This window comes from Mastacembelus armatus, chromosome 24 (assembly GCF_900324485.2).
Source record: "Mastacembelus armatus chromosome 24, fMasArm1.2, whole genome shotgun sequence".
Lineage (NCBI taxonomy): Eukaryota > Metazoa > Chordata > Actinopteri > Synbranchiformes > Mastacembelidae > Mastacembelus > Mastacembelus armatus.
In genome coordinates, this window is record NC_046656.1 from 5,999,615 (window position 1) to 6,026,674 (window position 27,060).

Sequence of the window (27,060 nt, forward strand, 5' to 3'; positions counted from 1 at the left end):
AAAAAAGACATGAAACCTTTAACTATGAAATTATATTAAAAAAAACTTATTCCAGTCAGTCATGTTGAATTTCTAACAGATACAGTCAATCCCACTGACTGTGCATATAGATTTTAGTAATCGGACATTTGATTTCAATTAGGCTTTATCATTAGATGTTTACAACTACTTATTGTTTTGAGAAATTAAATGAGCATTAAATTGTTTTCTGTCAGGTGTAGGTCATAGGCATTTACACTCCACAAAGAACTGAAATGCATTAATCTGCAGTCTTTGTTACATCTTACAAGTGATTTGTCTGAATTTAAATGTAGTTGTCACTGTGTTAAACACAAAATCTGTCTCCCTGGTGCTTTGTGTTATCATGTTACCTTTTAATTGTGTTTTCAAGTTGTTGCTTCACTTAAGGAATGCTTTTGTAGGGACTTCTGAGGGTTGTTAAGCAATACCATTGTATTTGGTAATCTATTATGTGTATTACATATATGTATTGATCTATCGTCTTCTGAGATTGTTGTCTTAGTTTCTCACATTGGAAACTATCAGATGAATTCTGATAAGGAAACTGAAGGAATAGTAAAAACCCACTGAGTCTCTGCCAGCATAGTACGTGAGTATCAGGAAATTTCTTCTGTATCGTATTTTCTTTGGTAAACCATACTGGTGTGACAGCCTCTCCACTCTGCAGGCGTGTATATTGAAATGTGTTTCCTAAACACACAGGGAACTTACAGAAGAGAGAGAGAGAGAGAGAGAGAGAGGCTGTGAACTAAGGTATGAACATTGTATTTTGTGAGGAATATGTTTTTAGTGTCGGTGTTTATCAGGAATAGGGAGGATGTTTTCAGCGTGACTTCTTTTCTGATTGTCTGTGGTGTCTTCTCAACAAAGTTTTGGATATGAATGTTCTAACAGGTAGAGGTAAGAGTGAAATACTGTAGTTTGAATCCACATTTCTATATCGACAACGTTATAGTGTCAATTGTGGACACATGATTTGGATACTTTATATCCCTCCTGTAACCTGTTCGCCTAATTGTTGAGTTAGTCTGAAATATTTGTGAAACAAATTGCTTGCATGTGTGGAGAATGTCTGAATGTTTTTAATGGAAATCTCAATAAGAATTCATTTGGTCTCACATTGAGTTTTTTGGTTCTTCACTTATTTTCAGAAAGTATAATAATTGCAATAGAGTCAAAAACGAAAGAAAAATGTTTCCTTTTTGCCTCCAATCAGGGTGTAAGAACAAATGTTTGTTTTGTTTAATAACTAAAACCTGTAGGCCTCTTCTGTTAACTCTAGTGTTTCCTGGCCATGCTGGTAGTTTTGGTTTTTCAGATTGGTTTCTGCTGCTGGTATAATACAGTTAAATTCTTCCTAATTGTCATTTCAGTTAAAAGTATCATCATCAAATTAACTTTTGATTGAGGTGCCAAATAAGGTGCCAAATAAGATCAAAATAGCCAATACAAAATGGCTAAATACGACCAGATTAAGAAAAAGAAGAAGAAGTAGTACTTTATTAATCCCCAAAGGGAAATTAAATTAAATTAAAGTGTGACAGTATGGTAATTTGATTGAAACAAATGTTTAAAGTCTAAAGAGAAACAGATACAGGCAGCATCATGTAATGTTGTGGTTAGAATTTCCATTTGACTAGTAAATATCAGAAGATGATCTGCCATCTCGTTGGGCAAATGTACGAAAATAGTCATGTAATAAAACCCTATCCTGAAAACCTTTGGCAATTCGATTTATCACCATTCTTCTATTTACAAAAACTATGATAATATTTACAACCAAACAGAATGTCACACCTGCAATGAGAGAGTGTGAGAATGGAATCATGACAACAATAAGGGAGTGGTAACAGGCTGGCTACAGTGCCAGGGGAAACACCAATGATGCTCGCAAATTCAGTCCGGGATGAGCTGATGTACATCTCACATGCAACTGGTTTGTAGCTACTTCCTTGATGTGGAAGATGATAGGTTGATCTGTGTGTGTCTCAATTTACTTTTGTTCGTCCATGAAATCCACTTACTAGAGTTCAACATTAGGATCAGGACTTCTTGAGTTCTTTTATTGCTCTTAAACTTAGATTGACATATCAGTTTATTAATTTGTTATTGATACAGTGCTGCTTGAAAGTTTGTGAACCCTTTGAGCTGTTCAGAGTTTTGTTGTTTTACCATGATTTTCTTATTTTTACATCACCTGCTTTTTATAAATTAAATGTCAGATGTATGTTGATCAATTGCAATTGTATGTTGTTTTTTAGAGGGAATTTTGTAAGTAGCCAAAATATTACATGAAAGATTGAATTATTGTATGTGCAAAAGTAAGTGAAGCCCCAGCTGCATTGGTAAAGCCCAGTGGGTAACAGATTCAGGTGAAACACATTTGGGTGCTTAATTAATCAGTTAAGCAGACATATATATATTATATATATTATATATATTGATTAGCTTAAAATTGTTATTGCATATTTTAAGTTTGTATTTAACAATACCGCATTATCTGAATCATATACTTAAAACAAATGCATATTCATGAAATACAAGGAATTTGTTTTATTTTGGTCTCTTAAAAAAAAAAAAAATCTTTCCTCTACCAGTCTCTATTGATGACCAAAAAGTGTAACTTGGGCAGTGGATGTTACATTTGGGAATAAATGAGGAATATCCACTGCCCAGTGAGCAGGGACTGTGTGTGTACAGGCTTTCAAAAAAACCCCAAAAACCATAATGTGGTTTTTTTGACAAAGATTAAATGATGCCATTATGTGTTGCTTTTTTCAGTTTACTGTACTAACTTTGTCATCTTCTGATTTTAGATAATTGAGTTCTGCCTCAAGTCTCTACAGGTGCTTTAATGACAAATCTGGGCATTAATAATTACTAGTTATTAGCTTAAATTGAGAAACTCTTTATCCATTGTCTATGTAACAGAAGTTAGATGATATAATGTTTTGTCTCTTTTCCCTTTCTACTTGACAGGAATGGCAATGTTTAATAAAAGCTTGGTCATTTTTGCCCTGGCTGTGGCTGTGACACTTCTTATTGTGTACACAAAGAACCTCATTGAATTTTCAAATCCTGATTTACCGGTAGGCCCACTGTATTTACACAAAACATGCAACTTGTGCTTCATTACACATTTTGATAAGTAACACAGTATGCTGTCCTTGTTGTTGCAGGAACGTGATGAAGAGGAATTTCTTCCTCATACCAGGCAGAAAAGAAACGGTTAGTCCAGTCAATTAGCATTACTGAATACAGTGTGAACACAAATCATTTCGGTGAATACACTTAATATCTTTCTCACCAGAGATCAATGAGAAGATTGATACCATCCATCCATCCATTATCTATACCCACTTATTCCTTAACCAGGGTCACGGGGATCTGCTGGAGCCTATCCCAGCTCTCTTCCGGGTAGAAGGCAGGGGTACACCCTGGACAGGTCACCAGTCCATCACAGGTCCTCACAGGTCGCTGTGAGGCAACAGTGCTAACCACTCATCCACCGTGCTGCCCTAAGATTGATACCACTCTTTTATTCAAATATACCAGAAAATTTGCTTAACTTGGTTTTGTTGTCACCATAAGATTCCTCCAGAAACACAACTTGTTTTTGGACAGAGGTTCTTTGATGATGTAGCTTTATATTTACCACAAATCCATGATAGTGTTGTCAGTTTTCTCCAAATCTAGGCAAGAAAGACAAGATTATTTCCCAAAGTGATGAACTATGGCAGCATGGTGGCTGAGTGGTTGGCACTGTTGCCTCACAGCAAGAAGGTTGTGGGTTCAGGTTGTGGCCTTTCTGTGTGGAGTTTGCATGTTCTCCCTGTGCTTGCGTGGGTTTTCTCCAGGTACTCTGGTTTCCTCCCACAGTCCATAAACATGTATGTCAGGTTGATTGGTGACTCTAAATTGCCCATAGGAGTGAGTGTGAGTGTGTGAGGTTGTTTGTCTCTATGTGGCCCTGTGATGGACTGGTGACCTGTCCAGGGTGTACCCCTGCCTTTCACCCAAAGAGAGCTGGGATAGACTCCAGCAGATCCCCGTGAGTATGGTTAGGAATAAGTGGGTATAGAAAATGAATGGACGGTGAACTATTACTTTAGTGTAAGTGTCAAAAATATCTTTTCTAACTTTGTTTTTCCAGTGCTTACAGACCAGTGGTGAATGCAGTTGCATAGTTGGCCTGTCCCATTTGAGTTACAATGAATCCACAGACATACATTTATGATGTTATTTACCACCATTTGCTTATTATTATTACTATTTCCATGTCTTTTACTTTTTTATTTTGTGTCCTAGTCACAAAATGCTTGTTACACTGTGTTTTATAATCTGATATGCTAAAGCTGGAGATCATGTGTTATGCTGGCATGGACACTCTGTCTCTGCTGTAGAACACAGGCACTTACACCAATAAGACACTGCATTTTACATTACACATACCGTAAAAGAAATGCTAATGTGGATGTTTACTGTATATTACACTACACAGTCATCAACCTGTAAATGTAGAAAGAAATACATGATCCTTCACTGACTTCCCACCACTTGCTAGGTGTCTGAGTACAGACAGCCACAGTGAATTGAATCATGTTTTCTGTGAAATTAAATTATTTTTGACGTAGTGAATGAACCAGTAAAAGTTGTATGCTACTGTTTCACTGCATATGTTCACATCATTAGATATAGTAAATGCCAAATGCATATTTCCTTTTAAAAGTTGCAGTTCCCAAGCATTAGATATGTAAATTCAATGCAATCTTTAGACACTTTTTTTAAGATACTGATTACTCATACCATATAAACAGTGATGTCTCTACAATGGTAGGCTTACAAGTCCTGAAAGCATAAAAGAGCCTAAACCAGCTGATATTTTTGTACAGCACTGCCACCTCAGGTTGAGTATGAAGTCGACGTGGAGCTGAATTTGACAGATGCTGTGACACTGAACTACCTTAGGAGCCTACTGAGCAATGGCAGCTTTTCCCTGACTCTGGGTCCTACTGTGAATGTCACACACATTGATGTCACCACAGGTAAAAACAGACTTTTTCTGGTCTGAACACCATGGGTGGTAATTCTGTGGTGAGGAGTGAGAAGTGTATTTAAGAGATGTATTTTGTGAAATTATCATTTTTTTAATGCTTATAAAGATGTTATTTTTGGTATTTACTTTTTTCTATTAAAGAAAATTTCTTACAATGCCCTTGGAATTGACAGTGATTAAAGACAATTAGTTTAATTTTACATTGACCTGTCAGATTGGTGTTTTATTACAGACATTGTGGTATAGTTGTGTTTCTGGCCACTTGACAGATTAGTCTCTCAAAAGAAATATTAGGGTCTGCAGCTTGATAGATTTTTACCTTTCTTAACAAGGTAAGTTGTTCCGCTACAGTTACTTTGTTGTTTGAACCTGTCAGGTAGCATGCTGTGGTTTAAGCAGAGATTATAACTGAAGATTTGCCAGTGGTTGACAAATTGACAGGACAATGTTACCTTCTCAGACTAAACCAGACAGCTAAAAGAGCTAAGAAGCAAGAGGTTAAAACAGCTATAAATTAGGTGATGTCATAGGTTACCGGACAGTTGTTTAATGTATAAAAACTTGGTGCTGCACATTATTTTCTTTTACTACTGGATACACATTTAAAGCCTAAAAACATGTCCCCTTGCAACAAGTCATACTTCAAAAGTTAGTATTATTATTATTTTTTTTTATCTCCAGTTTGTTCTCCAAGCAGTGGTGGTTACCAGTGCAGATGTGAGGATCAGTATCGTTGGTCATGTGACCAATGTTTAACATTTGGAGCCTGTGACAACATCATGAATAACACATGTGGATGCATCAGCACCATTCCTCCAGATGGACAGTACTGCCAGTCTGTTTCTCTATACAGTAAGTTGGTGTTGAATAATTATTACATTGAAAAAACAGGTTTTTGGCTTTCAAGTTGATGGAAGAAAGGAACTAGAATCAGAAGGTAACCTTTAGAAGCAGTGCCATCTGTTGCTGAGAAAGTATAATTGCATTTAAATGTCGTCCTCAAATGTAAAATGGCTCAGCTTTTTCAAATGTTACATTCAAGTGTCAGCACTTACAATTTCCTTCTTTGTTTCAGACTTTACATATTGCCCGGTTACACCAACTCCAGCACCAGGTAGGACTAAAAAAAAACATTTAATCTGTGAAAACGGAAAAACATAACAGTACTGATTGTAAGTGATGTGTAATTTTTGTTTGAGTTTAAATTTCACGTTTCTCTTTTGATTTCTCTATTTGCAGCTCTTTATGAATACCTCATTTCTATTGAGTTGACCATCTCAGATGTTGCAGTAATAAATGAGCTGAGGACCATTCTGAGCAACATCAGTTACCCCATTAGCATCAACAACCACACACAAATCTCTGATCTCAACATTTCTACAGGTGGGATTAATGACGTTGTTGATGGAATTTTATTTGAAGCATTTTTTTTAAATAGGTTGAGTTGACAAAAATTTGGTTATGAAGAAAGACCTTTTTCCAAATTTCAGCAAAGTCAGCAGTTCTTCAGCAGACATATTACAGATACCTTTAATTAGACATGCCATTGATATCTTTGTCTCCAGTTTGTTCTCCAAGCAGTGGTGGTTACCAGTGCAGATGTGAGGATCAGTATCTTTGGTCATGTGACCAGTGTTTAACATTTGGAGCCTGTGACAACATCATGAATAACACATGTGGATGCATCAACACCATTCCTCCAGATGGACAGTACTGCCAGTCTGTGTATCAGCACAGTAAGCAGTTTGAAGTCATCATGGAAATGATCTAAGTCAGTCTCCATATTTGGTCAGAATTAATATCTTCTCTCTTTTCTTTTTACAGACTTCACAGCTTGTCCTGTTACAACACCTTCTCCAGCTCCAACATGTAAGACTAAGAAAACACTGTTTAATTCACAAAGAGCAGGAAATAATGAACCTTAATGCATCATTGTCAATGTAAACATGTTTCATTATACCATGTTTCTTTCCATACCTTCCAGCAGCTCCTCCAGCTCTTTATGAATACCTCATTTCTATTGAGTTGACCATCTCAGATGTTGCAGTAATAAATGAGCTGAGGACCATTCTGAGCAACATCAGTTACCCCATTAGCATCAACAACCACACACAAATCTCTGATCTCAACATTTCTACAGGTGGGAACAGCAACACATGCAGAGAATCAGAATTAAAATAATTTCAGCTTTTTGCAAACATTTTGACATTTTCTCTGCAGTTTGTTACCCCAGTAATTCAACTTACCAATGCAGATGTGAAGAGCAGTTTGGTTGGCCTTGTCACATGTGCTCCACTTTTGGGACATGTGATGACAAAGTTAACAATACTTGTGGATGCATCAATGCCGTTCCTCCAGATGGTGTTTATTGTCAGCCACTGACAGGTAAGAGCTGAGAGCTTCATACAACTTACTGTCATGGCTCAGTTACAGTAAAGATATATGTATTTACTCTGTTAATATTTTCAAACAGATCTCCTCATTTGTCCCCTGCCAACTACACCGACTGGTAGGAAAGTGTTTTCAGACCTGTATTTATAAAGATCTTTTCTCTAGTTCTGGTAGTTGCCCACTATTTTTCTTGCTCTTTAAAAATCCTAGCTTGGTTTTCCAGTAAACAAAAAACTTTCTGTTTTTGATCACTTCTTTTTTTCTACTCAAGTACAAATGTTGCCACAAACCCTGGCTAACATAACACGTATGTATTATAATCACATATATCTGACAACATATTGACTTTGACTTTATTTCTTCAGTTAGTGTTATAAGGTTTAGGTAACACCAATCACATCACGAGTTTCAACTGAACCTTGAAGATCTGGATGAATTATATATTTGGCAAAAAGAAATGGATCGTTTTGAACTGAGTTTAAGAACTACAGTGATTATAAGTCTGCATTTAGTTGTTGGCATTAACACATATACATTTAAAAAACTAAAGAAAGAAGAACTCTGAAATCTGCTTGCTTTCCAAAGGCTGCTTGTTGTTAAGAAAAGCTTTCTAGACTGATCATTATGGTAGAATGAGGTTTTTAGGGATGACCACTGAATGTTTTGGTTATATTTACATGCAAATATCTGCTCATAAAATACGTGACTTGATCAGTTTAAGTGTGAGGGGTGGATGCAGGACAGATTGTTGCTATGAGACTGGATATTATCAAATGTATGAAATTAAGTTATGGCCAAATAGCCCCAATTATTATTAAAACCATAAGATTCATTAGGGTGGGTGCATTTATATATTTAGCTTAATCTGAAGAAAAAACTAAGCAATAACTAATTAAAACAAAGCTAAAATAACTAAAATCAAATAACTACACATTAACATGGTTTGATCCCACTGTGTTATAAAGCTGACTTACCAGACCTACTCTGCCAGGATCTGCATTCACCCCTATTTCAGACAGGAAGACACTACATGCATGAAACTGTTATAGTCAATTTGTAATAGCCCTATGTATGTGAAGATGCAACATTTAGGTTAACGTGTCTTTTATTTAACCAGGAGATTATAACATGTACAAAGCCCTAATTATATACACATACATAACTATATACATATATACAACCGGCAGCTGCAAAACCAGCAGAGGTAGTCCTTATCCAGTGCTGGACTGCTCACACAGCCATGGTGGGACCACCGATGACACGCATCACAGCCAATCTACAAATTTCAAAGCACATTAAAGTTCTATATATCATCATTTCTTGTAATATGAAATAATTGTTGTGAGTGCATTACTGTACTATATTATTAGATTACTTGAAAGTTTGTACTGGAAAGCCAAATATACCCATCATTGCAATCAATTAATTCTCCAAGCTTTGAAGTATCTCTCAAATTCCTGTTCTATTCCACTTTTTCCATCTTTACCCATGTTTTGTCATCCGCCTCTTCCAATCCACAGTGATGACAGAGATTCTGAAGTGGATCTGTGAAAACAAAGGGAACAGTGCTGACATATTAACACACTTTCACTAACGAATCTATGCAAAAGAAAACTGGCACTGTGGAGTTCACATTCTAACTTACACAGTTTATGCCACAATTTAAGCAAGGAATCACACACACCAGCCTATTTGCTTTAGATTCAGTGTTTGAACTGTCTGTGCAACTTCACAACATAAAAAATGTTTCCCTTCAAAAATGAAGGTGATGTATCCCTTAAAAATTACAAAAATAACCACACCACACAGCAATAAGGTTAAACTCCCTAGTGAGTAGCTATTACCAGGACAGGTAAACTGACGAACTGGTGATGTGTCCATCTTAAACTGGAGAATATATAGTTGGGTGCAATTGTGGTGATTGGAGGGCTGCACTTCTCCGACGCAGCGCACCTGCGATCCATTAGGATAAAACTCCGGAAGACAACACACACAGACACATGAGGGGAAAGGTAGCAGCACGAGACGGAGAAAGAAAAAGAGGGAGAGAGGCGGCCTCTGCTTCCTCATGACAGTTGGTCTCTATTAATTGTCACAAAAAACTGAGATGGCATCATTACACATCATCAGACAAATATTTTAGATGTCCTAAATACAGTGGTTGGCCCCCTTCCTGATTTGTTATTTTCTTGCATGTTTGTCACACTTTAATGTTTCAGATCATCAAACTAATTGAAATATTAGTCAAAGATAACACAAGTAAACACATCATGCAGTTTTTAAATGATTTTTATTATTAAGGGAAAACAAAATCCAAAACTACATGGCCCTGTGTGAAAAAGTGTTTGCCCCCCTGTTAAAACATAACTGTGGTTTATCACACCTGAGTTCAATTCCTCGAGCCACACCCAGCCCTGATTACTGCCACACCTGTTCGCTATAAGAAATCACCTGACAAAGTGAAGTAGACCAAAAGATCCTCAAAAGCTAGACGTCATGCTGAGATCCAAAGAAATTCAAAAACAAATGAGAAAGAAAGTAATTGAGATCTATCAGTCTGGAAAAGGTCATGAAGCCATTTCTAAAGCTTTGGGACTGCAGCGAACCACAGTGAGAGCCATTATCTACAAATGGTGAAAACATGGAACAGTGGAGAAGCTTCCCAGGAGTGGCCGGCCAACCAAAATTACCCCAAAAGCTCAGCGACGACTCATCCAAGAGGTCACAAAAGGCCCCACAACAACATCCAAAGAACTGCAGGCCTCACTTGCCTCAGTTAAAGTCACTGTTCATGACTCCACCATAAGAAAGAGACTGGGCAAAAATGGTCTGCATGGCAGAGTTCCAAGACGAAAACCGCTGCTGAGCAAAAAGAACATAAAGGCTCGTCTCAGTTTGCCAGAAAACATCTTGATGCTCCCCAAGACTTTTGGGAAAATACTCTGTGGACTGACAAGACAAACATTGAACTTTTTGTATGGTGTGTGTCCCATTACGTCTGGCATAAAAGTAACACCGCATTTCAGAGAAAGAACATCATACCAACAATAAAATATGGTGGTGGTAGTGTGATGGTCTGGGGCTGTTTTGCTGCTTCAGGACCTGGAAGACTTGCTGTGATAAATGGAACCATGAATTCTGCTGTCTACCAAAGAATCCTGAAGGAGAATATCTGGCCATCTGTTCGTCACCTCAAGCTGAAGCGAACTTGGGTTCTGCAGCAGGACAATGATCCAAAACACACCAGCAAGTCCACCTCTGAATGGCTGAAGAAAAACAAAATGAAGACTTTGGAGTGGCCTAGTCAAAGTCCTGACCTGAATCCGATTGAGATGATGTGGCATGACCTTAAAAAGGTGGTTCATGCTCGAAAACCCTCCAATGTGGCTGAATTACAGCAATTTTGCAAAGATGAGTGGGCCAAAATTCCTCCACTGCGCTGTAACAGACTCATTGCAAGTTATTGCAAATATTTGATTGTGGTTGTTGCTGCTAAGGGCGGCCCAACCAGTTATTAGGTTTAGGGGACAAACACTTTTTCACACAGGGCCATGTAGTTTTGGATTTTGTTTTCCCTTAATAATAAAATCCTTCATTTAAAAACTGCATGATGTGTTTACTTGTGTTATCTTTGACTAATATTTCAATTAGTTTGATGATCTGAAACAAAGTGTGACAAACATGAAAAAAAAAAACAAATCATGAAGGGGGAACACTTTTTCACTGTATTCAGGACATCTAAAATATTTTACATCTGATGTCTGATGATGTGTAATGATGCCATCTCAGTTTTTTGTGACAATTAATAGAGACTGTCTCCAACTGCTTTTTTTGATATTTTACAAGTGGGCTGTTAGTGTTTATTTTGTACACTACTTATGGCTACAATACAACTCCTATTAGTAATACTATAAAGTATTAAACACTTTTTTTCAGATTCAACACCTAATGCTACAAGAATGCACAATACAACCACTTCAACACCACCACTTCTAACAAGTAAGTTATTAAAAATACAATATTCTTTCATCTATTCCACCAAGATTATTTTCAATATGCATTTGGGTAAAACACTGCATTAAGAGATCTGGGATTGAATTTTTTCTGTGGTAAAGATGAAAACTTTTTATTCTCTATCTGAAAAAAGTCTGTGCTTGTTCTTGCAACACATTTCTACTTGCATAAACTGACAACTCTTCATTTGTAAGAGTCTACTCTTCAGTTTAATACATAATTATAAAATGATCTTTTCAGATGAAACAACTGTTGCTACAACAGCTGTGAACACAACAATTATAAATCCTGTAACAAGTAAGTGCCTAAGAATAACTTTGGCTTTCAGTTTGCCAGAAAATACATTTCTCTAGGTTTTTAGAATAAATTACCTTGTTATATGTGATAAAAAAAATGGCATTAATTTATTTCTGTTCGACTTTGCTTTTCAATTTGACACTTAAGATGTTTTTTTTTTTGTCTGAATTACTTTGTCACTACTGCAACAACTGATATTGCTCCAAATTGATCTGTACACATGTTCAGTTGCAAAATGTAGATACAACATCAGTTAATACAACAAAACCCCACATCATCCTAAACTTTAACAATTGCTGTTAACAGAATTTTTAGAACTAACCAATGGGGTAACACCCTGATTACTTTAAGTTTTAACACTTTCAGTGATTTCTTTTTTACTTCAGGTTTGTTACACTTTAACAGTGGTAGTCACAAAACCTCAAATAATTAAGAAATCTTTGTTGAAAAACATGAGAGACACAAGGTGTGAACACAATGTCACTACTAAGTACCATATTTTCTGCACTATCACTATAAATTGCTTTTAGCAAAAACAGCCTTGTTGAACAGAAAAAAACATAATCGTTTCAGTGTGTAAGTTGCATTTCTAATTATACTAATTATAGTATAAATTAGCCCATGAAGAACGTGAGCTTGGCATAACAACAAGTAGAAGTGCTTTAAAAAATTCATTCATCCATGTCAAGTAACGTTAAATAACTGCACTAATGTCGGGGTCAGGGGAGATGAAACAGCGTCTCCTCTTCCTCTCTCAGGTTGTCTGAATGTTTACACTCAGTCCAAACTGTTTCAGATGCTTGAAATCTATTTTAATTATGTTTAAACTATTTTATTTTCAGCTCCTGCTCTGACCAGCCAAAATACCACAGTTAGTTCATCTACATCAGAAGCTACCACCATGATGACTACGATGGTTAATAACACTGTCCCCACTATGAACTCTACCACAGCTATTGCTACTATCCCCACGATGTCTACTACCACGGCCAATACCACTATACCCGCCACGGACACCACAACAATTAATGCCACTATCCCCACGATGTCTACTACCACGGCCAATACCACTATACCCGCCACGGACACCACAACAATTAATGCCACTATCCCCACGATGTCTACTACCACGGCCAATACCACTATACCCGCCACGGACACCACAACAATTAATGCCACTATCCCCACGATGTCTACTACCACGGCCAATACCACTATACCCGCCACGGACACCACAACAATTAATGCCACTATCCCCACGATGTCCACTACCACGGCCAATACCACTATACCCACCACGGACACCACAACAATTAATGCCACTATCCCCACGATGTCCACTACCACGGCCAATACCACTATACCCGCCACGGACACCACAACAATTAATGCCACTATCCCCACGATGTCTACTACCACGGCCAATACCACTATACCCGCCACGGACACCACAACAATTAATGCTACTATCCCCACGATGTCTACTACCACGGCCAATACCACTATACCCGCCACGGACACCACAACAATTAATGCCACTATCCCCACGATGTCCACTACCACGGCCAATACCACTATACCCACCACGGACACCACAACAATTAATGCCACTATCCCCACGATGTCCACTACCACGGCCAATACCACTATACCCGCCACGGACACCACAACAATTAATGCCACTATCCCCACGATGTCTACTACCACGGCCAATACCACTATACCCACCACGGACACCACAACAATTAATGCCACTATCCCCACGATGTCTACTACCACGGCCAATACCACTATACCCACCATGGACACCACAACAATTAATGCCACTATCCCCACGATGTCTACTACCACGGCCAATACCACTATACCCACCACGGACACCACAACAATTAATGCCACTATCCCCACGATGTCTACTACCACGGCCAATACCACTACACCCACCACGGACACCACAACAATTAATGCCACTATCCCCACGATGTCTACTACCACGGCCAATACCACTACACCCACCACGGACACCACAACAATTAATGCCACTATCCCCACGATGTCCACTACCACGGCCAATACCACTATACCCACCATGGAAACCACAACAATTAATGCCACTATCCCCACGATGTCTACTACCACGGCCAATACCACTATACCCACCACGGACACCACAACAATTAATGCCACTATCCCCACGATGTCTACTACCACGGCCAATACCACTATACCCACCATGGACACCACAACAATTAATGCCACTATCCCCACAATGTCTACTACCACAGCCAATAGGACTGTACCCAGCATGGACACTACAACAATAAATGCCACTATACCCACCATGTCTACTACCATGGTCAATACAACTATACCCACCACTGTCACTACCATTGCCAGTACCGCTAACTCCACTATGACCACGGCCGATACCACTGCTCCCATCAACTCTACAACCACAGCCAGTACCATTGTTGCCACCACCATGACTACAGCCAGTACCACAGTCTCCACCACCACAGCAAATACCACTGTCTCCACCATCACGACTGTAGCCAGTACCACTGTCCCCATCACCACGACTACTACTACAACTACAAATATCGGCACCAGTGACACAACTGCCAGTACTGTTTCCACAACCACAGTGACTAGTACTACATCAACAGCACCTACAGGTGACAAAGTGGAGGCACTAGCAATTGCCATGTAATCCAATATGAATTGAACCAAGTTGGTATCAAACCAAACCTTGGTATCAATTAGAACTTAATGACTAATTTAACTATTGTGTTAGTTGTTCTATAGTTTGTGAATTTTATAGTGCAAAGTCATCATAACTGGATCCAAATAGAAGATCATGTATATGATATGGCATACCAACTTTGTTCTGCATTTGTATTCACATTGAACATATCTGCTTATTTTGTTTGTGTAAAACAGGATAAAACAAACTGAACCTCTCCATAGTTTAGCTCATGTTTCTCATCTGTTTTCTTTAATAAATAGAATTTGGTGTGGACATGTCAGTCACATTAGACAAGGAATACACAGAAGGATTAAATGACATAACAAGTCCTGAATTCAAGAATCTTACATCAAGTATTCAACCAGTGGTAAGTGTGTTAACACCAAACCTACTTCCAACATGTATATTCATTTCTTTGTATTCTAATGTTGTTTTCATATCTCTGCAGTTAGAGAGACAGTACAAAGGAATCACAGGGTTTAAAAGAGTTGTTGTGAAGGGGTTCAGGTGAAGTATAGTAATTTTTGTGTTAACAAAATTTTAGAAGCAGGAGTCCTACCAACTTCTACATCACCTATAACTTTTGTTTGTTCTTACAGAAAAGGAAGTGTTATTACAGACTTTGTTATTGAGACAACACAAGTTAATTCAAATGAAATAGCTGAAGCAAATCTAAAACTCCCAGAAGCGATGAAGCCTATTGCCCCTGTCATTGGATCAGTTTCTGCAGTTTACATCAGTAAGTTTAAAAGAGCTGGTAGCTTATTACTTTCTGTTGAACTTGTCTGTATTTCTAACTGATATTTTACTTTCTTAAAAGGTGCATATCCAATCAGCATTCCTGACCTCACTTACACTGGCAGCAGCATGACGCTGACATGTGGTCCCCCTCCTAAAGATTTTAATGTGGGCCAAATTTCTGGTTCTGTGTGGAAATTTAATGGACTGGAAATTAAAGACGGTGGAAGGATTAAAATAAATAATACAACTAATACATCAGTGCTTATAGTTAACAACGTAATTAATGCTGATGTTGGTAAGTCAAAGCTAGTTTGAATCAGCAAATACAATTGTTATACACATATATGAAATAAAAAGCTGGATTCAGGAATATATTATAATATTTCTGTGAAATATGTTCAGATATATTGTAGTTTATGCACAGAATATTTAATATTGCTGTGCTACAATAAAATGACTGTCAAATCATCATACCCCAATTCAAAAAAACTTGGGACACTGTCAAAGCTACATAATATTAGTAACTTCTAATGTTGGCAATTGCTTTATTTTATAAACCACTTTAAAATCATAAATATCTGCTTCTGTTAACAGGACTTTATGAATGTACTCTGAGGGGCACAGTAATAGATTTCCTCCAAACAGGAACTGTAAGAGAAAACCAAATCAAACAAGCTCCCATTGTGCAGCTACAAAGTCAAATTAACATTCAATGTAAAGAGGGACAGATACAACCACTTGAGTGTTGTGTGCAGCAACCCTACACAGTCCAGTGGTTACAAGGCACAACTGTTTTAATCTCAGGTAAGTATGAAGTGACACTGAAAACCTAATTGTAGCCATGATGAGAAGCTGGACATCTTTTTAACAACACTGTTAAATGTTCACAGATCCCACTAATGGCACTGAAAACTACTGCATCAAGTATAACTACAGGATAGAAAGCTGCAGCATATCACAGGACAAAACAATAAGTTTTATATGTCGAGTGAATCAACCACAGGGTTATGAAATGACAATGACACTGACCATTTTCAACAGTGGTGGTAAGAGCCATGGTTTCTATTTACTATTCCTTTGCTGTTTGGACCATCTTCTTTTACTAATACACTGTTTAACTCTTAAGCCATCCGATGTAATGATACTCAGTATGGGACTGGACGAGCAGATGACATGTCAGTCATAGGGTGTGATAAAGGTCAAGAGGGGAGCAAGACTGCGATCTGTCAGGAAACAGGAGAGTGGAGACTTGTGAGAGACACCTGTATCATAACAAAAATCAAGGAATTATTGACTGAGTCACAGGTATGTGATGAACTGATCTATTTTGCTTCTTCTTTTACAAATAAAGAGATGAATTGTTAAATAAAACTCAACCTTACTCATTTGATTATAGTCTAGTCTGGTATGACCAGATATCTAATGTTGGCTATGTTGGCTAATGCTAGTTGTTGCTGTGTCACTGACATTTCTGACATTATAAATGTCAGAGACACTGTGATGATACACCATTTTTATCAAAAAGTCAAACTTTTACATGCTAACACATAGTGTAACAGTAGCATAAACAAAGTGGAGAACAAAGTCATAAATTCAGCTCTACTTACTGTATATGATCACTTAAAGCAGTGGGAGTTGAGGGGACACAGTGTATGGCAGAGGTTGGTAATAACTTGTTACATTTACTGTTATATGTACTTGAGAATTTTGTCTGGAAAATTGCATTTCTCAGAGTTGTTGTTTTGCACAATATTTGTACTCATACTCAGTTACATCTGTAATGAAAAAATGTACTTTTACTTTGTTACACTGGACTATACCCCAGTTGCTACTTTTGTAGACTTTTTTTATTAGTTTTTTTTAGTCAATCAGCCAAACTCTCACACAAAGATTTTTTGACCCAGCGGACTAGATTAACTCAGCGCCTTCAACATGACAGGCCATCTAATCTAACAACGCATGTGATGGTAAATATGCAGGATGATGTTCTGCTAGTTAGCAAAACTAATACATAATACAGAGCGAGGTAGCATGAAAAAAAAAATCACTGACAGTATGCTTAGTAGTGTGGGCTATGTTTAAAGCTCTGTTCTAGTTTGCAAACTGCAAAGACACAGTTGTGTCCATGGCAATGTTGTGTCAGGTGTCCTAACAGTTCTGCAACACTGTCACAAATGTGATATTACCCAGTACTGTTCCTCCTTAAGATGAGTGCATATTATTCTGTAGCCTACACCACAGGAAGCCACAGTCTTCTGTACACTTCAACCTCTATCTCAGATTAGCTTCAAGTTGCATTACAATTCATTGCACAACAGAATATTACTCACTACTTGAGTAGATTTTTAGGTGATACTTTGTAATTAGAAAGTAACAATACTTTTACTTGAGTACTGTTAATGTTTACTCTACCTACCACTGGTGTATGGTACTACACCGCTAATGTGAAGGACTTTGTCAAAGAACTGCCATTTGAAGATGTATGATCCCAGCAATTTAAACCTCCAGAAAATTATCATAGTTATAATTGTTACCCAAGTTTATGTGTCAGGTACTTTATGTTTATTTGTTGACTACCTAAATAGCCCTTTAAATACTAATTAAATAATAATTTTGCTTTTTGGTTAATTTCTGCTCCACTGTACACATGATGTACAGAGAGTGCATGCATCTTCCTTGCAGACGTATTTCTTGCATTTCACACATGTATTGCTGGTCTTGGAGTCATTTCTGTTGGGACAGACCTGGCTCCTGCCACGTTTCTTGCCTGCAGTGTGAAGCACTGGAGGAGTTGGGGTGTGTGTCTCTGTCGAGATGTCCCTCACAACAGTTGCAGAAGCTGCTGAAGATCTTGGAAGGCACTGTCTTCTCTCAATATGAGGTTTCACGCGTAACCTGGTTGCTCCAGGAAAATCCTCCTTCGACTCAGTTTTCCACTGTTCCAGTCCTTGTTTATTTCACTCCATATTACAAAGGCATTGTAGGTGCCCACATCAATGATGTTGAAGAAAATTACAAGGGGCCTACGGGCAGTCATGTGTTGGCAGCTGTATGTCGCTGTGACCTTGTCCAGGTAATCAACGCCTCCCCTTGTCTTGTTGTAGTCCAAGACCATTTGTGGTTTTCTGTCTTCTCTGGTGCTCAGGACAGCATCTTTGTGCATGGTGCTCATCAGCAGAACATTTTTCCCTTTCTTGGGGCAATAGGATACGACAGTGGCTTTGTCAGTAAAGACAAACATTGAAGATGTTACCTTCCTGTTGTTCATTACAAGAAGCTCAGAGGGAAGCTCCGGCTTGTTTTTTCTCACTGTCCCCAACATGGTAACCTTCCTTTTCAGCAGTTCTTCATCCAGGGCGTACAATGTAAAAAAATGATCACATGTAATATTATGACCATTCAGTCCTTCAGCCATGTCAAGTGCCACCCTCAAGCCCTGATTTTTTTTCAGGTGCTTCCCCAGGGGATTTACCGGTGTACCAGTGTTAATTTCGTTGAGGAAGTATTTTCATTATAATTTTCGTCAACAACAGGTTTTCACTGACGAAAACGAGATGATAACTAAATAAAAATGAAGTGATGACGACGAAAACTAAATAAAAATTACTTTTCGTTAATTTTCGTTGAATAATAAAAACGAGACGAAAATGTGAGGGACGTTTTTAGAAAAGATCCTATCAGAATTAATCTTCTTAGACGCACATTTGAAAAGTAACTGATCCACCTAGTGACGCGGGATGCGCGAGTACACGACATCATCATAGCCTACACTGGGTGTCTGTCTGACTTAAACTACAATGAAATGGAAACAGCTGGAAAAAACAAAAAGAAGATATATGGATCAGTTTCACGTTTAGCATTACTGCTAAATACAGTTTTTCTTTTAAATATTTTGGAGTTGCACTTTTGCTTTAAAGAATGAAGAATGTCATATGCAAGTTATAAACGATGCATATCTAATTTTTGGTCTTTTATGGAAAGGCCATATTCCATATATATTTGATGAAACTTGTTTTTCATTTAATTTTAATTTAGAATATTTTGTGTATTACAATAGTTTAACTAAATTACACTTAAATTAAACTCAATATATTTTAGTCGACTAAATCTACAGTAGATTTAGGCGACTAAAATCTTATGCTATTTAGTCGACTAAAACTAGACTAAAACTAAAACAAAGCAGATGACTAAAATATGACTAAAACTAAAATTGCATTTTAGTCAAAAGACTATGACTAAAACTAAATTAAAATCTACTGTCAAAATTAACACTGCAGTGTACACCTGCATATTCCTGCTGGTCTGTGCATCACATGCTGCCCATATTTTGATAAAGTATTTGGCTGGTTTGCTCGGCATGTACTGTCTGAATGGACAGCGTCCACGAAATGCAACCAGACATTCATCCACAGTTACATGGGGTCCTGGATTGTAAAGAACGGGTAATTGCTGTATTGCTGCGAGTTTGTCACGCTCACGTCGGCCCTGCCTTGTTTCTCTGTCATCAAAGCGTATGAGTATGACTGTATACTCCTGCCAAAATGAGCAACCCAATGTAGGCTTGCAAGTGGGTCACATCCAAGTCTTTCCAATTCTCCCCATACACACGCCTGATTTTATGTCTTGAACATGGCTGACAGCATATCTGGTGGGGCCTGGAACCATTTTGATTACATTAGCAGCACTAAGTCTACCCTGTTGTTCAAGTGAGGAGACGGACCATGATAACTTTCCATTTTAGCTAGGTAGCATGTTTGCTGGTTGCTGAGAGACAAAATGTAAAATGTTGATATTTCTTATGTTTTATACAGCTGAAACAGCCTGGGGTCAAATTGACCCCAAAGAACACAGATGTGTACAATATGTATACAGGACACTGAAAACATATCATCATGTTAATTTTATGTTTACCCAGTTGTCCCCATCAAATTAGGAAAAGTCATGAAATATCGAGCAAAAATAGTATGTCAATCTTTTATTTTGAGACGTTAAACATTGAATGGGGTCAAATTGACCCCAAAGGTGATAGGAGGGTTAATGGAATATCAGCAGGCAGCAAACAGGCAAAAGTTTGGATGTGGTGAAAAATATGTGGGCTACAATACTTGAAATGAAAAATTAAAGCAAACAGACCAAAGGAGCTAAAGCAAAGGTGACATCTAAACAGGCAAATAATCAGGCAGCAAACATCCTGGCAAGTTATTATCAGTAGGTCGTATGTCTTCTCCCCAGATTTCCAGTCATGTCTTGACTTTCCAGTTTTCAATAAAGGCATAAATTGACTGAGAAATATTGAAAATACATTTTGCAGGGATGAAGGCTTGCAGATTTTCTCATCACAGTGCATAAAAATCTCAACAGACTCTAAATATGATGAAAGAGTATTGTATTAACATTAATTTGACAAATCCAAGCCCATGAATTTTGAAACTGTAATGAGGCTTAATGTTTTCTTGGTTTATCTTACTGAATAAGAGCACAGATAGTTATTGCCCTATACGGCATTGTGGTAAAACGGGCACAACCATTGTTTTAAAGATCCTCATTGGTTAGAACGGAAAATCTCCACATTGTCTTAATCCTAATTTTTGTGGTTTTTATATTTAATTCTTGTGGTTTTTATATTTAATTCTTGTGGTTTTTATATTTAATTCTTGTGGTTTTTATATTTCATTCTTGCAGGCTATGGTTGTGAAAAAAGTTCCAGAGTTTGTGATGGCTCTAAGTCAAACTGTCCAGCAAGAAGAAACAAAAGTTATAAATTCATCTACAACCATATCAGCTATTGTTGGCATCTTAAACAACATTGCAAATGTATCAACTGAAGTTAATGCTACTGTCATGCAGGTAAAATAAAATTTGTAATTTGTAGTTTTTTCAAAAATAATGTGATATGGCAACAAATGTAACTTTTTTTGTTTTGTGTCCTCACAATGAAATTATTTTTTTAATCTGCAGAATATACTGAACACAGTTGATGTCATCATTGGTGATGGTGCAACACAGTCCTGGGCAGTTCTAAATGCAAATGAATCTCTCAATACCAGCTCAGAACTACTGGGTTCAATGGAGACTCTGTCTAACAGGTTGGTTGGGGAGTTTGCCAACTCAAATCAACGGATCCTGCTCAACAGAACCATGTTCAACAACTCCTTCCATGCAGACCTCAACTCCAGCATCATCATAGATATACCAAACACTGGCATTACCAACACTTTTATCACCACTATCACCTTCTCCACCCTTAATAATGTAATGCCAGTACGGAACTCCGCATTTAATGCCACCAACAATGAAACTGCCATCAATGCTGCTGTGGTGCTTGTCAAAATAAATGCAACAATTCAAAATGTCACTCTCAGTTATAACAAGGTAAACAAGTCTCTGACACTGAACCCACAGTGTGTCTTCTGGAACTTCACACTTCTTCAAAATCTTGGTGCATGGGACGATACATGGTGTGAGTTTGTTTCTGACATAAATAACACAGTAACCTGCCGCTGCAACCACCTCACCTCCTTTTCCCTTCTGATGGCAACAGACATCCCTCCATCACTGACAGAGGCCTTGGATATAATCACTTATGTTGGAGTTGGGATCTCTCTGGCAAGTTTAGTTATATGTCTCATTATTGAAGGCTACGTTTGGAAAGCTGTTACCAGAAACAGCACTGCCTTCATGCGTCATGTTTCCATTGTTAACACTGCCCTGTCCCTGTTGATCGCAGACATCTGTTTCATCATAGCTGCTGCTATTGCTAATAACCCTCTTGAAAACCAAGGGAAGGACCTTACACTTCCAGTTGGACCATGTAGCACAGTAACATTTTTTATGCACTTTTTCTACCTTGCCCTGTTCTTTTGGATGCTCGTGTCAGGCCTTCTGCTCTTTTATCGGACAGTCATGGTTTTCTCCCACATGTCCAAGTCAACCATGTTGGCCATTGGCTTCAGTTTAGGCTACGGCTGCCCTCTGATTATAGCAGCTATTACTGTTGCTGTCACAGCACCAGGACATGGATACATCCGGAAAACTGATGGTTGTTGGCTCAACTGGAGTGAGACTAAGGCCTTGCTGGCCTTGGTGATACCTGCCTTGACCATAGTTTTGATCAACATGTTAATTGTAATCGTGGTCTTGTTTAAAATGCTGAGAAGAGGTGTGGGAGACATCACCCAACGAGATGAGAGACACACGCTGGTGGTTGTTGCAAGATGTGTGATCATTTTGACTCCATTATTTGGACTGACCTGGTCTTTGGGAGTGGGAACCATGGTATCATCGACAAATAAAGGAATCCATATAGCTTTTGCATTCTTCAATTCACTACAGGTATTTACACCTACTAAAATACAAGGTTTATTATTTACTGAGTAGGAAACAATGTATTTGTGAAACATTTTATGTTCTTCCACTTGGATGATTAAGAAATATTCATGTGTGATTTTTCTCAGGGCTTTTTCATTTTGGTGTTTGGGACACTTTTTGATTCCAAGGTATGTTGAATTTATATAAACTTATAGACAGGAGGTAACATGAGAACTGCATTAGTAATGTGCTGCAGCAACAGCTCCTGTGGTCCATCTGTGCCGACATATGATGTTTTGAGGTGCAGCTTGACTGTATATTGTTAATGCTCAGAGGGCAATATACCATCACTGCATGCATAAAGCTATTTTCCAATAGGCCAAACTTCAGTTTTAAATTCTATACTATTTATTCTGTATATTTCTCAAATTGCCCGGTTTTGGAACACTATCGGTTTTGACATTGCCTTGATTTTTGATTGTGCCCATAGATCTGTTCTATCCTTTCAAGAACAAGTACAGGATCTAGTCCAAGAGTAAGTGATTATTTGTCTTTTCATTTCGAAAACGATAACATACAGTGCATTCAGAAAGTAATTAGACCCCTTTCCAGAGTTTTATGAATGTTTGTAAAATTATTAAAAAGGAAAAACTGAAATGTCACATTTACATAGTTATTCAGACCCTTTGCAACATGTGAAAATCAGCTCAGGCACCTCCCAGCTGAATGGAGCAAAGTACAGTGACATCCTCAATAAAAACCTGTTCCACAGCACTCAGCACCCAGTAGGCTGGGTTGAAGGTTCACCTTCCAACATCACAATGACCCTAAGCACACAGCCAAGACAAAACAGTAGAGACTTAATAAGCAGTGCATGGCAAAAGAGACATTAGTGGACAACTCTGTGAATGTCCTACAGAGGACCAGCCAGAGCCCTGACTTGAACCCTGTCCAACATCTCTGGAGAGACCTGAAAATGGCTAACTACTGATAGTCCCCATCCAACCTGAATGAGCTGGAGAGGATTTACAAAGAAGAATGGAAGAAAATCCTCCAAATTTAGGTGTGCAAAGCTTGTCGTGTCATGTAATTGGGGCTGGGTGCTTCAGCTAAGTACTGAGCAAAGTGTCTGAATACTGTGGTATTTCAGTTTTCTTTTTAATACATTTAGAGACACTTCAAAATTCTGTTTTCACTTTATATAGTATAGTGAGTGCAGATTAATGAGAAAAAATGAATTTAAACAATTTTATCATCAGGCTGCAACATAAAATTGAAAAGAATATAGGAGATCTAAATGCTTTCTGAATGCACTGTATACCTTAAAGTTTTCTTTAGACAGCACCCTACCTGTACAGTATACCTGTTAAATGTTCCTTAAAATTAAGTATACATTATACATACATAATACATTGTTTCTTTTCTAGAGCACAAGTGGTGGCTTTTCCTCACTCAGTGGACAAAATTTGATAAATCGATTACGTGGAAGAAGATGTAAGTTGGTATATATGAAACTACTTTCCTTTTTTTTTTAAAATCATTTGTTATACTAACAATTTATTGCTTTTCTTTCAGATGTCTACCATGTATCAACAGCAGCAAACACCAGCAGCACTGGTGTGTCAGAGTCATATGTCAGTTTCTAAATCAACATAACACACAATGATTGATAAGATCTGTCAGGTATTAAGAATTTTCTGTACATAATCTGAAACTAATTTTGCATGACAACACAAAGCTGTAATTAATAAATTGCTAAATAATTTAGGTAACAATCATCAAAGTATAACACCAAGTCAGTGAATCTTCAGGGATATCATTCTGTTTGTTTAGGAAAGACAAGTAATTGTTAATCAGTTTCACCAATTTTGGTACAAATGAACAGGTGCAAGCAGAGACAAAGGCAAGACAACCCTCCTACAGGGAATAGTTTTACATGTGGTGGCCCCAGACAAATGCTTTCTTCTTATCCTTCATGACGGATTTCTCTCAGACTTTGTGTTTTGCTAGTGTCCTTGTCATTAATAATAGCATGAGGCAGTACATGCAGCCCAGTCAGGTTACACAGATACTCCAACATGGCACATTAATATGTGCAGTCGCAAGAAGGTTTGCTGTCTCCCAGTACAGTCTCAAGAGCATGGAGGAGATGCCAGGAGACCAACAAGCACTGGACAGGGCTGTAGAAGAGCAGCAATCCAGCAGAAGGACCAGTATCTGTTCCACTAAGGTGGAACAGGAGTGGCACTGTGAGAGTCCTACAAAATAATCTACAGCAGACTACTAGTGTGCATGTTTCAGTCTGAAACACCCTCTCTTACCACCTGCGCTCACCGTTTAGCATTGTGCAGCTCGGTCAACATTCATCAGGGAACACAACAACTGGCAGGTCCAACAGTGGCGCCATGTTCTCTCCACAAATGAGAGCAGGTTCACACCTAGCACAAAGGACAGGTGTGAAAGAGTGTGGAGACACTGTGGTAAACATTTTACTGTCTGTAACATAATCGAGCATGATCATTTGGTGGTGGTTCAGTGATTTTCTGTGGAGGCATGTCATTGGAGAGCTGCGCAGACCTCTATGTCAGAGCCAGCAGTATCCTGACTTCAGTGAGGTACCCAGGATGACATCCTTAGAGCTACTGTCAGACCTTATGCTGATGCAGTGGCCTCTGGGCTCCTCCTGCTGAAGAAGTATGGCCAGGGTGTGTAGGCAGTTCCTAGATAATGAAGGCAGTTATGAGTGATTGTGATGAAATTGACATAACTTAGAGGAACCTGTATTTTCAATGCCTCTTTTTGATTTTCACTATGATTTTGAATACAGCCCTCCATGGGTTGCTGACTTTGGTTTCCAATGACCATTGTTATGTCATTATGCTCTGAACTAATTATACTATGTACATAAATAAGGCTTTTAATGTGAATAATTCATTTAAGTGGTCCTTTAATTTTTCTGAGCTTTTTCTGTTGCCCCTTCAATTGAAATAGTGCAACCTACAACCAAATTGTAAAGTAGCACAAGAATTTAACAAACAGCTCTCACTATAAAGCTGAGACAAATTTGTTTGAATAATAGAGTAGGCAATTTTTAGATATTAAGAATGACATTTTCGTCCTGAAATTTTTGCTCTGCACATTTGGATTCAAGAGGTTGATAGAGTAATTCTCAATGTTTGCATGTACCCTGCATGGAAAACACTGTTTCCAATCACCTTGTATTTATTTTCAACAAATTACATCTGCTAACTCTAAATTTACTAAAATTAAATCACGGGAATGGCTGTGGTGACTCACTCATTTTTGTTGTATTTCCAGCATAATTTCAGTGATCACCCCGATGGCTGTAATTTACTTATTGTTTTGTTGTTACTTAAATGACATTGCCAATATTAACTAGTAATTTCACCCCGTTCCTGCTACAATGCATCATAAAAGTAATGTTTCCACCCAGACAATACAGCTACATCTTCCTGTCACCTGGGCATTATTTGCCATCTGACCCTAACCTGTTTTCGCTCAAGGACAGTAGTACAGGCTGGCCCGTACTGCTCCATCCAAATTGAGCAGACAGACACAGCTTTCTGTGAGGGAAATTTATACCTTGACAGACAAATGTCTGCTACCTCCCTCTGTGTCCTATGTTAATGCAACAAATACTTTGTAGTCACAAGGAAGCAGACGGAAAGTAAGGGAGACGCTAATTATATTATGTATGCCATCCTGCCGGCATGATTTACATGTGAGTGACTGATGTGTAAATTAATGCTGACTCAACTGATACAAAAGCTGATCATTTTCTGTGCTCGTAGTCACTCGGTATTGACCCGTCCTGCAGGCCATATGTTCTGTCGTGACTCTGTTGCTTTCCCCTTTGCCCTGCCTATTAAATTTGCCATCCTTTGACCTGAGATTTGCCTCCAAGTGTTTTTTCCACAACACTTTCTATTGATTATAATGAACTAATAACATTAGTAAACGTTGGTCATAGTAGCCTGGACAGTGCTGCCACATTATGAATGACAGACACACAGCAAAGACAATCCCATCAAGTACTGTTTGCCATTTTATACATAACTTAACCCTCAGGGGTCGACGAACGTGCCGGCTTGTTTTGTGGCGTCTTCTCCTGATGATGCCAAAACAAACTTAAATTACTCCGTCAGTTTTGATCGTACAGATAAAAGCAATATATCATTTGAATCTGTAAAGGGTCTAGTTTTAGTTGTGTACTCATAATAACAACAAAATGCTGGGCTTTTGTAAAATAAAGAAAACAGACAGGGTGCGCTGTCTCTCTCTTCACAGACACGTAAATAAAACAACCAGAATCTCAGTGAATACTTGTCTTATAAAAATGCTTTGATTACATCTTGTAATGTTTTAAAAATTAAATTCCCGCTTCAGGCTGTACAATAACCTCTAGCTTGACCAGGGCACTTATGGCACTCTAATTAATATAAGTGGGTACCCCAATATATAATGG

General features: G+C 38.1%; 1 protein-coding gene across 3 annotated transcripts; it reads left to right on the forward strand.

Annotated features, from left to right (window-relative positions):
* The first annotated feature begins 687 nt into the window (after positions 1-687).
* LOC113136881 (uncharacterized threonine-rich GPI-anchored glycoprotein PJ4664.02-like) lies at positions 688-25,830 on the forward strand. Of its 3 annotated transcripts, none has more exons than XM_026317985.1 (28): positions 688-774; positions 3,001-3,110; positions 3,201-3,249; positions 4,914-5,066; positions 5,759-5,929; positions 6,153-6,191; positions 6,317-6,460; positions 6,643-6,813; positions 6,902-6,946; positions 7,062-7,217; positions 7,298-7,462; positions 7,551-7,586; positions 11,405-11,467; positions 11,723-11,779; positions 12,622-14,454; positions 14,786-14,892; positions 14,974-15,032; positions 15,125-15,264; positions 15,346-15,561; positions 15,861-16,070; positions 16,157-16,312; positions 16,393-16,571; positions 20,949-21,113; positions 21,225-22,598; positions 22,721-22,762; positions 23,065-23,109; positions 24,002-24,068; positions 24,150-25,830. In XM_026317985.1, the coding sequence occupies exons 2-28, from the start codon at positions 3,003-3,005 to the stop codon at positions 24,218-24,220; spliced, it is 6,021 nt and encodes a 2,006-aa protein (XP_026173770.1). In that variant the 5' UTR covers positions 688-774; positions 3,001-3,002; the 3' UTR covers positions 24,221-25,830. The 3 variants fall into 3 exon arrangements, with proteins under 3 accessions (XP_026173770.1, XP_026173771.1, XP_026173772.1); XM_026317986.1 differs by having other exon boundaries at positions 7,065-7,217; XM_026317987.1 differs by lacking the exon at positions 11,723-11,779.
* Positions 25,831-27,060: the final 1,230 nt, after the last annotated feature.